This window comes from Mytilus trossulus, chromosome 1 (assembly GCF_036588685.1).
Source record: "Mytilus trossulus isolate FHL-02 chromosome 1, PNRI_Mtr1.1.1.hap1, whole genome shotgun sequence".
Lineage (NCBI taxonomy): Eukaryota > Metazoa > Mollusca > Bivalvia > Mytilida > Mytilidae > Mytilus > Mytilus trossulus.
In genome coordinates, this window is record NC_086373.1 from 73,380,697 (window position 1) to 73,396,566 (window position 15,870).

Genomic DNA, 15,870 nt, shown 5'->3' on the forward strand with positions numbered 1-15,870 from the left:
AGGAGAACAACGACACAACACCGAAACGCAACACACACAGAAACAGACCAATCATCAGACAAAACACCATGAGAATAACAAATGTAACATGAAAACCAAATACATGAATTTGGGATAGACAAGTACCGTGCCACGTCTTATCTCAATATCTCAAAAATAAGAGAAAACACAATCGACTCAACGTTAAAATGCAACACAAAGAGAAACGAACAATATTATAACAATGACCATCTTCCTGACTTGGTACAGGACACTTTTAAAATTAACATTCACATTTAATAAATTCGTTCATGTTTAAAAAAATCATTAAAAATAGGATTTTATCTTATTCTCTCTTGGAGGTTTTCAATAAATAACTCAGATCAAACCATAATTTAAAAAAAATATGACTTTAGGTTGAAACCATAGGTGATGCATATATGGTAGTTAGTGGAGTACCAGAAGTCAAGAAAGTGCATGCCCAGCCGGTTGCCAAATTTGCTATAGATATGATAAAAGAAGCCAGCAATGTGAAATCACCAGCTACAGGAAAACCCCTACAAGTGAGTCGTTTTAAACCATAATGATTGATTTATTATTAATTTATGTACTTTTTGCATGTTTATTTTTCACAGACAGTAACATGTGTAACTAACTTCTACCCCTCTATTATTGACCTACATGGGACTTTAGATATATATAATTTCCTATCGCTTGCTCGTATCATTTTCATTCTCTGCTACGCTTCATCCTAAATTATTATTTTCTCGTTCTTTTATAGAGTTTTCGGAACATTTTTTTATTTGTGAATTAAACGGTCCTGGTTTATTTTAATTGACCCTTATAAATATTCATATTGAAAAGTATCCACTTGTTGTATAAATAATTCAACTGTTATAATGCTTTTTAGATACGTGTTGGAATCCACAGCGGTCCTGTAGTAGCCGGAGTTGTAGGTGTTAAAATGCCAAGGTATTGTCTCTTTGGTGACACTGTAAATACGGCCTCACGTATGGAAAGTCATGGAGAACCTGGTCGTATACATATAAGCCCGACATCATACAGGTATAGTAAATAATTTTTTTCGATGTGTTTACTACAATTATTTTTAAAAAGATGTTTCCGGTAAACGTCAATGAATAGTAACTGAACAACACAATGCAATCAAATTGGCATTAAGAGGTGGTGACAATTAAGAAAATGTCTACACTATACGAAGATACAAATCGTCCCTTTTGAAAAGGTTGTAAACTAGTTCAATTCAAAGGTAAAAAAAACAAGACCAAACATAAATCGACAAATGATTAAGGGACAGCTATAGATAATGATGATATTTTAGACTTGGACAGACACATAATTATTTGGTCGATTGACACATGTTTTGCATCATCCATTCCTCCTGACATTTAATCAATTGAAGACCGAAACACTGTTAAATCGACTCTGCAATCTGTTTTGTTTGAATTCAAAAAAATAAAGTTGATTATTTTTAAGGCGTTATTTTCTAATCTTCCGTACTATACACTTAATCGACTATTAATAATTAATTACTGACGTCATTCAAATGTGTATAATCGACATTAATATATAAATGTAGTTAAATGTATGTTTTTGAAGAAAAAATATTTGATCTATTTATGTGCACGTTAACGTTAATAAGGAAATGGTACCAACTTTTGTCACTCTTTCCCTTCAAAATTGTTTTCAAGTTTTTTTTTTAAATTATTATGTTTCACTCTAGCACTTATGTGTATTATAAAGAATACTGATATGGAAGGGATGAATAAATGTCAGGCAGATGCTCACCTGTATACTTTTTTATTTTGTGAATACAATGAAATTATATTATTGCAATAACTTATTTCTATATTTTTCTTAGTTTGCTCAAAGATGATGACTATGTATTCAGAGACAGACAATGTATAGAAGTAAAAGGAAAAGGTTCGCTACATACGTATTTCCTTGTTGGTGAAAATGGTAGATTATTGTCAGAACCAGAAGATGTATTCCATAATCTTACAATTTTGAAAAAAGACATTCCAGTGAACGGAAGTGTGACTGAAACTATAGGCTATGATAATTATAACGATGAAAGAACACCCATAAAAATCAATGTCGTATTACAAGACAATAATCAGATGCATAGAAATAATATCAACAGTGTTAATAGAGAGAATAAGAATTTAAAAACGCAGTCCCGGTACAGCACCATGTGTAATGTTCTATAATGTGCTGTAAATTGAATAATTCTGAGACTGTGATCAAAATTTTTGAATAAAATGGTGTTGTTATCTTTGTTACACGAGTTGTTGTTATCTATGAACAAACAAATGGAAGTTTTTATCTACTTTGACAGGCTATACAGCCCTTACACGGTCGGTATTATCTATGTTACACGAGTTGTTGTTTATCATTGTTACACGAGTTGTTGTTATCTTTGTTACTCGAGTTGTTGTTTTCTTTGTTATACGAGTTGTTGTTATCTTTGGACCATTTAACAGGTCGAAGATGTCTTTCTAGAACTTCAATAAAGAATAATATAATACTGATTTGATTAAACTGTGTGAGCTTTTCCCTATCTCTACTCAATTAATAAATAACATTTAAAATACACAATTAAATGTTGCTTCTACATTTAATTCAATATTTGATTTTTTTGTCTTGAAGATGTTGGGGTCAACTTTTATTGTGTAAACAACTTCACCTTTGTAAGAGTACTTTCATTATATATTTTAAGTGTTAGAGAACAACACAGTTTATGAATACCATTATTTTCCTGTTAAAACTCTCTTCCTGTATCTTGAAGATATTTACATTCAAATCATGTATCATTTTTAATGAAATCCTCAAAGCTTCAAGTTTAAATTTTACGACACTTGATATTGAATGTCACAAAACTTAACCCCTTTATGTGAAATTAGTTTGTGGGAAACTGCATTTGATCACTAGTATCCGTAAAGTTATGTACTATATCAAAAGTACAATTAAAAAAAAGATGACTGCACCTAATATTCAATATCAGTTTATGTGGCAATAGGTACGTCAAATCGGTATGAGGACTGATGTGTTACGATCTTTTTATCATACACATACGCAATATTTTTTATTATTTTTTTCATTTTTAAAGAAATGTATGGTATAGTTCTAGAAAATAAAACTAACGGCTTAATTTATATACAAATTAATTTAAGAAAAAAACCAATTATGTAACACAGCAAGAGACCACCACCGAATTACAGGCTCCCGACTTGAGAAAGACACATACATAGTGTGGCGGGGTTATACTTGTTTGTAGGCCCCAACCCTCCTATAACGCGGGACAGTGGTGTAACAGTACAACAAAAGAACAAAATATGGAAATCTTAGCTCATCAGATGGATACAAATAGAATTGCATCCAACAAAAACGCAGAGTACACTTGCACAGGTTATTTATTGTACATCCCCACAACAAAAAAGACACTAAGTACAGATCTAAGGTTACAGTTATTGGCAACTAGTTCAAATATAATAATCAATAATAAGAGTGATAATGCATTTAAGTCTTAATTATCAATAAGTACGAATTCAAAATCAAATGAATTAAGTGTAAATACGTTATAAACAGTCGGGGGGAAAACATGATCTTGTGCAATTACAAGATACAAGTATCGACAGATGATAGAACCATTAAGATGCGTATGTAAATAAAAATAATATTTAGTTTGATTTTAATAAACCGAAAACAAAAGCAATATTAATACCAATAAAAGCAATATTCAAAATTAAAGATCAAGTTACAGCGTTGAACATGTCAACCTGTGGTTAGTTTGGAGGTAGACTGTTACAAAAAATTGTCGGCATACCTATAAGAACAACATGTGTGCCTCATCTTGCCAACATCTTCTTATTGTTATATGAGTTCCTTTGTACACTTACAAATAGACAATCAAAGAAACCATATCTTAAATGTCAAATTCAGAAGTATTGATGATGTTCTTTCCATTGACATTCCAAACTTTTCGGATTAAATTCCATTTATATATTCCTTAAAAATAGAAATTAAAACAACAACAGTCACGGCTACCTCCACCTTGTTTTTAGAATTATACTTCAAATTCAATTTAAGCGGTCATCTCAATACCAGAATCTATGACAAACGAGACGATTTTTATTCTGAAATTATCAATTTCCCTTATCATAGTAGCAATATTCATACTTCAGCTGCATATTGGATATATATTTGGTATTCAAGGGTTTGCAGCTTCTGCTCAGACTTTATAAAACGGCACCAGTGTCTGAATAAAATGATTGAGCTAGATCTCGTCCTTTCTTAAAATCATCAGAAAATACATCATGACCTTGTTGATAGATGTTCCATAGCAACTTCAAAAATAATACACTACGGTCTTAAAGTATAGATTATGGATACTAACGTTGTTTATCATCTTAATAACGTGTTATCGTTATCTTTTATTTGTCTTTATAAATATAACTTTTACTTAAGGCTCGGTTTTTTGTGATATTAGTTTTACGTGGCACTGTACTCAAACGTCCTATCATTGTGTTAGTATGCTATGATAATTTTTTGTATTTTGATTTTCATATTTTGCTAATGTGCCTTGTTTTGTTTTGTTTTCTATGTTACATTTTTAGCTCACCTGGCCCAAAGGGCCAAGTGAGCTTTTCTCATCACTTGGCGTCCGGCGTCAGTCGTCCGTCGTCCGTCGTCGTCCGGCGTTAGCTTTTACAAAAATCTTCTCCTCTGAAACTACTGGGCCAAATCAAACCAAACTTGGCCACAATCATCATTGGGGTATCTAGTTTAAAAAATGTGTGACGTGACCCGGTCATCCAACCAAGATGGCCGCCACGGCTAAAAATAAAACATAGGGGTAAAATGCAGTTTTTGGCTTATAACTCAAAAACCAAAGCATTTAGAGGAAATCTGACATGGGGTAAAAATGTTTATCAGGTCAAGATCTATCTGCCCTCAAATTTTCAGATGAATCGGTCAACCTGTTGTTGGGTTACTGCCCCTGAATTGGTAATTTTGAGGAAATTTTGCTGTTTTTGGTTATTATCTTGAATATTATTATAGATAGAGATAAACTGTAAACAGCAATAATGTTCAGCAAAGTAAGATCTACAAATAAGTCAACATGACCTAAATGGTCAATTGACCCCTTAAGGAGTTATTGCCCTTTATAGTAAATTTTTAACAATTTTCATTAATTCGGTAAATTTATGTAAATTTTTACCAAATATTTTTCTCTGTTACTAATGGGCAAGGTTCATTATAGATATAATTGTAAGAAGCAAGAACGTTCAGTAAAGTAAGAACTTCAAACACATCACCATCACCAAAATACAATTTTGTCATGAATCCATTTGTGTCCTTTGTTTAATATGCACATAGACCAAGGTGAGCGACACAGGCTCTTTAGAGCCTCTAGTTTTTTATAGTGATTACAATTTTTACATAATGTAGATTGCTGTACCCCTATCTTTGTCAATATAATGCGACTGGCATACAAGTGAGAGTTTTAGTTAGCTATAAAACCAGCCGTTTTTTTTTAATTAGAAATTGCCTGTACCAAGTCAGAAATATGACAGTTGTTATCCATTTGTTTGATGTGTTTTGTCGTTTTGAATTTTCCTCACAGTTCGGTATTTTTATATTTCACAACCAAATTTATATATCTTTGACATTTCTTTTTACGCTCTAATGTATAAAGTGATCGCGCAGTTCCTTGTAATCCCTTTTGAATCAATTGTTGCTCTTGGTGCAGTGGTTTGGATGTCAATTCAGGAGAGAAAGACGTTGATGTTGGTCTGTTAGTCGAAAATAAAGATCTGGCAATATAATTCTATACTTCACTTATGTTGTAGTGTAAAGAAATGCGATATTGGATGCAGATATTTCATAAGTTGATTTAATTGAGGGATAAGAGTTGTTGGCATTTAAATGAACACAAGTTCTTGTTAAGTTTATCTAATGTTATGTCAATATTGTCGATGAATCGAAAGCAAGAAGGTTGATAAAGTGAGGTATTGAGAATTTGCTGTTTAAATTGGCCGCAAAATATATCCATATGACGAGGCTATCTTTGTATCCATTGCTGTTTCACTAATCGGAAGATACTGTTCACAATAGCATGTGAAGTTATTGCAATTTAATCAAAAGTAAAAAGTGTGTGATGGTGGTTTTTTTTGTGAATGTAGGAGCTGTTTCAAAGTCTCATTAAATCATTCATTAGAAAGTTGACCTTCTGCCTTTTTATCTGGAATATAATCATTTTTGGATGCGTATTCACGCAGTCTATGTTATTATTATTCAATCTACGTCATCTTTATAATGTTAGAAATATACCTATTTAAATCATACAGCGCTATGCATATTTATGAGTTCTTCGTTTTGAATACTTAACATGCTTCAACTGTGGCATTGTAGAATTAAACAAATTCAAATTCCGCATTGTTATTTGTTTAAGGAACACATCTATGCAGGTTCTGTGTTAATCAGTGTTAATTATTTAACCTTGGTTAATTTCAAAATTTTACAATTAAACAAGTTCAAATAGCAGATTGTTTAGGATGCCTATATACGCTGTCTCATTACTTTGAAACCTAGAATAATACAAGGGTGTTTTTTTTTAACTGACATTCCGTTTCAGATTGTTTTAGTAAAACCAAAATACATTGATATGGTTCATTTTACATCAAACTGCTGAAGGATATAAGTTTATATCCGAAATATTTAAAGATACTTTTATTCACTGATTTCTTCTTTCAAAATATTTTTTTTTGTGTTAATTTTGTAGGCGTTTTCAAAACCTAATTTAAAATTTTGATTTTGCCTGTCCATTATTTTAATTTGAGTTAACTAACAACTATAAAGACAGTAATAACATTCCAAATTGATAGTATATAATGTGTTCAATAGACAATAAAATTAATAATAAATAATATGACTTTAGTGTTCATTTAAATAGGTAAAATCGAAATATTTTATCAAAAACTACAAAGTTGAAACCAATGTTCCATGATGTATACTTTAGATTAAATTACTTATAAATATTCTTCTAAAATTTTAAATGTTACTAAAAGGTCCTGATTTTTTTTTATATTATCCTTATTGTTGTTAAAATCAAATTTAACAAACCAAGCAATTATGCCTACCAAAGATCACAAAACAAAAATCTTAGAGACACATTTTGTTTTTACTTAAATATAAACGATAACATCACTATCTGTAAAATCATTGTGTTTAAGTTATATTAAATAATCCCCATCCTAATCGATTTTAATGCATTTGATCGTTCAAGGACAATAATCCCCTTTGAGATCAGACGAATGTTCTTATGTCAATGATAGAATTCTACCATTTTTATGGAAAAATCTGTGTTTCGAAAATTTATTTTGAACAGGAAATGGATATTTGTGAAAACAAATTATACCAAAAAGGTAAGTTTGTTATAACAACTATACATTAAACACATGTAAACCACATCATATTCATAAAATCTGTTATAAACAACATCGACATTATCATGGTAAAACAAGTGATGAGTAAGCATTGAGTAAAGAAATTCTATGTACTTTTCATCAGAACGTATATATAGTTCCTGATTCGATTCCCGTCTGGGATGAAAATTTCAGGAACTGAATTTTCGGTTCTCCCTTGACACCATTTGCTAGTATGGTCTTGAGGAAACGATAATAATCCGTCGGAAGGGGACGAAAAGTGGCTGATCCGTGTTAAGAAAGAGACATATCTCTTGCACGTTAAAGACACCCTCGTAGATTTCGAAAAAGACTCGCACCCGCAAAGTGGAAAGGGATTAATATAAGTTGCAAAACTTGTTTCCCAATCCACTATAAATAAATATGTTTTAACTAAACTAAACTAGAGATCATTATGATCCAGAGCTTTTTTCATCTTTGATGAGTTTTAATAACCACAGACTTGATGCCACTTCTGGTGAAAATTTGCCTTAAGGGTATCATCAATCCGTAAGTTCGCACTTGTGTGTTGACATAAAATATCATTGATGTGGTCATTTTATGTAAATTTAATGTTTATCCATCACTACGTTTTTCTGCTCCATACTTTGATGCTCATAGCCGTTTTTGGCAAACATCTTCGAAATTTAACATTGTTATGATCTTTAACATGGTATTTAATTAGACCTTTCAACTTTAAAACGGGCGTTTTTCTAACATAATTCTACGCCTGGAATCTACGATGAGTTATTTAAGCAGGATCTGCTTACCCTCCCGGAGCACCTGAGATCACCCCTAGTTTTTGGTGGGGTTTGTGTTGTTTATTCTTTAGTTTTCTATGTTGTGTCATATGTATTGTTTGTCTGTTTGTCTTTTTCATTTTTAGCCATGGCGTTGTAAGTCTATTTTAGATTTATGAGTTTGACTGTCCCTTTGGTATCTTTCGTCCCTCTTCTTTAATAGTTATTTTTCGACATTTTTTGATATTAATATAAAACCATATAGATAGAACTTTTCTTATTTTTTGCGTGTATCAACCCTATTTTAATAGGAATATAACCAGATAACTCTAACTACTAGTACTCTTTTCATCCTCTAGAGATCCGTCAAAGTTGAATAGTAGTGTAAAAACAATGTTTGTGTTTGTCCTACGCGCGACGCATTTTAGGGGACAAAGAAATACCGTCTATCGTCTGCACATCTGTTAAAGTTTTAAGCGCCCATACGTGTACAATTCATGACATTTAAAAAAAAATTAGATCACATTTTTAATAACAATGTCTTGGACAAGTTCGAAAATGAGAGCCGATTAACTCGATTTTCAATAGAGTCATTACCTTTATCAATATCAATTATGTGAAAAATTGCATTATTAGCGCTCACGTGTACATCTTTTGCTAGAAGTTTTTATTGAAAGTATATCAGCAATGTCTAGAACAGGTTCGAAAATGAGTGTCGATCATATTTTTTAAAAGAATCATGCTCCTGGTGAATATCAAGTTATTTAGATTGCATTTCGTTTGTTCTCAAGCCTTGATTTTTCTAAGATGCTTATGAAAAGTTCTGTTAAGTTATTGCCTTGGAACAATCAAACTATTTGCACTGTGGGGAACCCTGGAAATATATTCCTTTTTCTGTTGATTCAATTCTTGCATTCTCTATTTTTTCACTTTTCTCAATTGACAATCATTCACTCACAACCAAACGTCAGAAGGAAAAAGACAAGTCACATATTGAGCTTTCATGGTGGGATTCATGTTGCTAAGTCTCTAGTTTTCTATGATGTGTTGTGTGTACTGTTGTTTGTCTGTTTGTTTTTCTCTTTTTTTTAGCCATGATGTTGTCAAATTGATTTCGACTCATGTGTTTGAATGTCTCTTTGGCATCTTTCGACTCTCTTTTCTCTTCTGGTTATATCGATAGCCACATATCTAAGACCATTGGAATAAAAAGGGGTTCCATTATGTACATTGTATGTACCCTTCCATTCAATATACAGTTTGCTTCTGGAATAGCACAATACCATTTCAATTCTCCTTAATTTGTTCTCAAATGAAGTTCACTTTGCAACAGGAGTTCCTATTAACTCTTAATTGGGAAATATATGACTACAACGAACAGTATATTATATACCAAATTCACATAAATTCTCAGTATATGATGGATCTAACTCATTTAAAGTCAGAATTATGGCTGATTGCAGTTTAAAGTGATCATAACTTTTAAGCTCATATTCAGTTCCAAATATTAGTAGACATATTTCCCATTAGTATTGCCTGATATATTATACTTTGTTCGATCGATATTGAGATTCTGACTTATCACACATCAACAATCATCATTACACTGAATTCAGTTATATTATTACGTTAGCATACTCATGAGGGAGGTCTGTAGCAACGATATAATGCTTAGTAGATACAAATTTTAAAGGATAAACGTGATGTCAAATATCGATTTCATCTATCAAACATAATACAAATGTGATTTATAACGTATGAATGAATGGATGAATATTATTTCTCATTAGCTACTAATTACATAGTTACAGAGAATTTATATTTATATATATATGTAAACAATTACATTAAATATTAAAGCACTTGTGACCAATACAGACAATGTATTTTTGAATTACAGGCTAACCAGAACGAGTGGGCCTCATATTTATCATTTTCATAACTCTCTATAGTGTTTCAAGAACAACACACTTACTCGAGCACATTTATTGCTGAAATTGATATTTCAGTATGTATTTAAGTACCAAACTTAGCTTACAGCCTCTTTATGTCTTGATGAAGAGAATAACATGACATGACATAATGATATTCCTCACCGATGTCTCTTGATTTGAAAAGATGGACCATCCTTTTATTTCTGGATATGATGTTCCAACTTCCCGTTTCAATGGGTAATCGGTGACTTCCACATCTAAATTTGCACTGTCATTTTTGTTTATTATTGACAATTTAAAAAAAAATAACTTTCCAATTTAACATCAGATACCTTTACGTACACATCTAAGTCACATATTACTCGTAAAATTAGAATCTTAGAAAGACAATAATCTATATAAATAATACAGAAATTGCATAATGTTCTTGCTACCGACTATAATCAATTTGTACGTGTGAATAGCATTTTCAGTCATTAATATTTAATGTATAAACAAAGTTCTTTAATGTAAGGGGTCCAAAAGCATAATTTTGCTATTTGATAAGGAACTATTCGATTTGAATTTTCCTTGGGTATTTTTGTTCCATTTAACTTTGTGTTGCTAACAAAATACACATATGAATGATGTAGTCTGGATTATCTTGTAGTACAGCAAAAGTGAAATAAAAGTCCTCCTCGATTAGAAAAAAACATCTTCTCATTATAACTTTGACTCCCCTTTAAGGAGGCTCGCGGGTACAAAAATTTCAACCAAAATTAGTTATTAGTAGTATTAGTTATTACTTTATGATATGGTACAAAAATCAACCCAAAAAATCGATTCGGTTTGGCCCCAGATGACTTTCAAATGTTTATATCATTGAAAAGGCTCCAAATTATCTCCTTTTGGTGCCAAAATGCCATTTTTTTTTTACATTAAAATTGAAATCTCTTTTTTAACTCATCGGTGACCTACATTTTTTATTATTGTTTTCAAATAAGCTGTACACAAACAAAATGATTGTAAAATTTAAGCGATTTCTGTCATTTATTTTTATTTTCATTTTGATATTACCTTTATTTGTTCTATTAGTTCAACAAAAAAAAAGGACATTAAAAAAAATGTATGCTTTTTTCAGAGGCAGATTGTGAGCTTAAATGAACGGTGACCCCATTTTTTTATTTCATTTTTCTATTAAGTATATGATAAAGTTCCTTTATACATATACAACCAAATCCTATATTACACAAAACATTTGATTTATACCCGCGAGCCCCCTTAAGCTGTGTAATGATGACGCGAAAACAACCAATGTCTAAAAAAAATATGTGTAACAAGTCAGGAATATGACAGTATGTATCCATTCGTTTGGTGTGTTTGGGTTTTGGACATTGCCATTTGATTAGGGACTTTCCTTTTTAAATTTTCCTTTGAGTTTGATATTTTTGTTATTCTATTTTTTTCAATTTTATGAGCAGAATACTCACAGACATGGAAACTGAATTATAACCGTAACAGGGTATTTATTTACAGATGTTATGGTTATTTATCTTTTTATTTTTTGTTTGTTTTCCTCAATCTTGTTTTTAGGTGGAATTTGATATCTTGAGTAAAATGTCGGTTATGCAAAGATAACAAACCAATGCAACTAGAAAAAACAAACAGAATTTAAATGTAACCGACGGAAGATTATAGAAATGGCATATGTATGTACTATACATTGTACATTTTTTAACAGAAAGTTATGATATGTGAAAAATTAAAGGGTATTCTGATATTTCATTGGACGATAATACAGATAATAACGGGAAATGAAGAAAAAACATATAAACAAATATGTTTGAAATAGTTAAATTTTAAAGATAATCAAGTTTAGTGATTGGCCTCGCCATTTCAAATGTTCTTTTCCATGTTGTATCCCTAATAAAAGTCATAAATTTTCGTTGACTATAAAAAATCAAGCGGACATATCAAAGTTTTGAGTGTGTAAAAAAGCAACAAAAAAAACTTTATAAGTTTTATGCGTTAGAAATGATTTACTGAATTCACTTCCATCCTCTGGCTTAAAGTCAAACATTTAGTTTTTGTTTTAGAACCAATAATTATGAATATATCTTTCCCTTATAAAGTCATAACAGTTTGGTCAGTTGAAATATCTTCGGTATGGTCATATTTATAAATTAACAAAACTGAATTGCTGTAGGGATGGTGTATCTTAGAAATAAATCATCTATCTGTATTTGTATTTGGAAAAAAAACCAGATTGTAACTGTTGGTACTTCATGCTCGTCAATTTCGTGCTTCAATTGGTCTTTTAACTTTTTTATTCGATCGGCGTTAGTGAGTTTTTTGTAGACAAATCGAGCGTCTGTCGTACAAATCATAAGTCTGTGATATTTGATGAGTTTTTTTATACAGCTTACTTACACTTACATTTCTACTTGTTACACTGGTTATAGTTCATGTTGTTCTTTTTATTGGTGTTCCTTGTCTTGTACTTTTTTACTTGGTCTTCAACGATAAACCAGTGAACACATCTTCATCAAAAGAGGGTAATAATACAAGGGCAATATTTAAAACTCATTAGATCAAGAGAAATGCAATGGCACATGTGGCACACTGTCCTGTACCAAGTCAGGAAAATGGCTCTTGTTATATTATCTATAATACTTAAATTACGAGGTCCAATTTGTCAGCCGTCATCACGTAAAAACGATGATCAAAGAATTCAACCTTATATATAACTAATATAGTACAATAGTGTTGATTAAAAATTACACCACTCCAGGCCCATTTGTTTTCCACGTAATTAATACTGCCAATAAATAAGAAGTTCCGAGTCGAGTCCGACACCGATACCAATAGTATATTCAACTGTTACCTATTCCTACATGATCTGTATGTTTCGCATTTGACAGGCGCACCACCAAACGGTCTATTTAGAATTTTGCTGTATACTGTTAAAAAGTACTCCACGGCCCTTTTGTTTTGCAAATTAATAATATTACCAATAATTGATAGGTTCCAGGTCGACGGGTTCAACATGTTCAAACAGAAAGATTTTGAAAACAGAGAAAACTGTGCATCTTATAATCGGCATGACTTGATCAGATGACAATACCAATACTAAAATAAGGCATACGCATAGTTATATACTTTGATTCAGTCACGGACCCGCAATATCACGGGTGTGTTCTAGTATATATAAAAAAAGAAGATGTGGTATGATTGCCAATAAGACAACTGTCCACAAGAGACCAAAATGACACAGACATTAACAACGATAGGTCACCGTACGGCCTTCAACGATGAGCAGAGCCCATACCGCATAGTCAGCTAAGGCCCCGATAAAACAATGTAAAACAATTAAAACGAGAAAACAATTTTGTGTTTACTCGGATTTCAGTGTTTGTGTGATTTTACTTTATACAACCATCATTTCGTGTATAAAACATCAGAAATTGTTTTGTAAACGTAAATGCATTAACTTGTTGTAAATCATAAATCTACAGCTTGCATTCGAGTTATTTAAGAGTTTTGTTTTAAATCCAGTTAAAACCCTGTGATTAAACATTTCGTTTTTTAATGTTTTCAATAAATTCCCTGGTTAATTATACCTTTCAGTTTCCTAAAATGTTAATGGTAGCTGATTAATGAGCGTACGTATAATTGTTACCTTGAAAATAGAAAGATGTGTGAAACTAAACACGCACACAGAAACATCAATATAGGATTTTATCTAGTTCAAATTCAGTTTAGTTCATCCATATACAATAGATTTTGGTCATTTAATGTTTTTTATAAATAATCCGCAGGCGCTCGGAAAAAAATATGTCATAGACTTAAAAATACTTCATCCCGTTTTATGATAAGGTTAATATGATTATTTACCACTTTGTCGTGCAATGATTGCACAATTATTCTTTTCGATTTACAATGTACATAGTTGCGTTTATCCTAAAGCCTGGGCGATGATTTCACGGCAATTTCACTTTGCGACTTTTCTTGTAATAACCAGACATCGAATGAATGCATGCAAACCGTTCTCACAGTCTTAGAAAAAATCGCAATCAAAACATTTTCGGACCAATCATACCAATATTTCGAATTTAATTTAAAAATTAAACGGTAGACATTATCTGTGAACAAAGCTCTGTTCATTACCGGTTAATAGGTTAAATAAAATTTTAGAGGATTGCAGCACAATTTCATATAACAGTCCTAAGTATGAAATAGTTCAAATTATTATGGCATATTGTTATTCTAAACTATTTCCAAAAATTGATCGACCTGAAAATCATAAAAAAACATTTTATTAAAATAAAGTATGTCAATAAAGGTTTTGATTTTGTAAATATTGCCGGTATATTTAACGACCATTCTATTAAAGAACAAATTCCTGGATATGTTGACAATACTGAGGTCCCTCTTATTTGTTATATTTACAAGAAATCTACTCGAAAAAAATTGTGTTCAATTATAACCAATTGTGTAAAGATGTTAATATCAGTGAAAATACACCTACTTCATGTAATTGTATTAATTCCGCATACATTTATGGAACAATTTCCCATGTTATAACAGGAGACCTTAACATCGTTCAAGACCGAGAGTTTAAAGCATTCCTCAGTAAAGGACCTAAATATCGTTCCCCTTAAGTTATTAATTGGAATGAGTGTCGTAATATCATCCACGACGCACTCCGTACTTACTGTTTGAAATGGATAAAACGGGAAAAGGCTAACAAAAAATCTTTGGACTCTTTTTTCAATTCAGTAATGAACATAGTTGTTATACGTATTCAACATTTTTAAGAGCATTTTATTATTAACATAACCACAATAAACCTATTTCTCGTATCAAACATAAACTAAAAGAACTAGCCAAGTAATTTGTTTTTATCCCGGCCGATAAAGCTGCTAATAATATTATTATGGTTTGACGTAAATTTTACATTGAGGTTCTGAAAAAAGAAATTAACAATTCACCAACATTCCAACTGACTCCATTTTCAGAAAACGACATCTGTAACAAACATAAAATTTTAGCTTCCGCTTTACAAGCAGAACCAAATACAATGAAAGTCCCAACTATGTATTGGCTTCCGAAGCTCCAAAAAAAACCTTACAAATATTTGTATTGCTATGAGTTACAATTTATGACAAAAATCAGCAAAGACCAGGGCAGTGGTCATTGTTAGTGTTATCTTTATTTAAAGTAAGTTCAACATGATAAATTTCTTTAGTATACATACTGAAGTCGTCATTATTGAGAGCCAACGTGTCATCCAAATATCTAAAAGTATTATTAAATTTGTTTATCAGATGTTGTTTCGATTGGTCTTTGCTGATTTTTGTCATAAATTGTAACTCATAGCAATACAAAAACAGGCCCGCAATAAGTGGTGCACAGTAAGTCCCAATTGGAATTCCGATAACCTGACGGTAAATTTTGTTTAATTTCTTTGGTTACATCTTCTGACATAAGACTCGGACTTCTCTTAAATTGAATTTTAAATGTACATATTGTTATGCGTTTACTTTTCTACATTGGCTACAGGTATAGGGGGAGAGTTGACATATCATAAACATGTTTAACACTGCCGCATGTTTGCGCCCGTCCCAAGTCAGGAGCCTCTGATCTTTGTTAGTCTTGTATTATTTTAATTTTAGTTTTTTGTGTACAATTTGGAAATTAGTATGGCGTTCATTATCACTGAACTAGTATAAAAAATTATATTTGTTTAGGGGC

At 31.4% G+C, this 15,870-nt stretch overlaps 1 protein-coding gene across 1 annotated transcript in view; it reads left to right on the plus strand.

Annotated features, from left to right (window-relative positions):
* LOC134684438 (guanylate cyclase soluble subunit beta-2-like) overlaps positions 1-2,276 on the plus strand; it is a 33,178-nt gene extending 30,902 nt beyond the window's left edge. Inside the window, exons 10-12 of the mRNA XM_063543725.1 lie at positions 396-542; positions 890-1,044; positions 1,859-2,276. Coding sequence (XP_063399795.1) covers positions 396-542; positions 890-1,044; positions 1,859-2,207 — 651 coding nt within the window. The 3' untranslated portion in view covers positions 2,208-2,276. The remainder of the gene's footprint in view (positions 1-395; positions 543-889; positions 1,045-1,858) is intronic.
* The last annotated feature ends 13,594 nt before the right edge of the window (positions 2,277-15,870 follow it).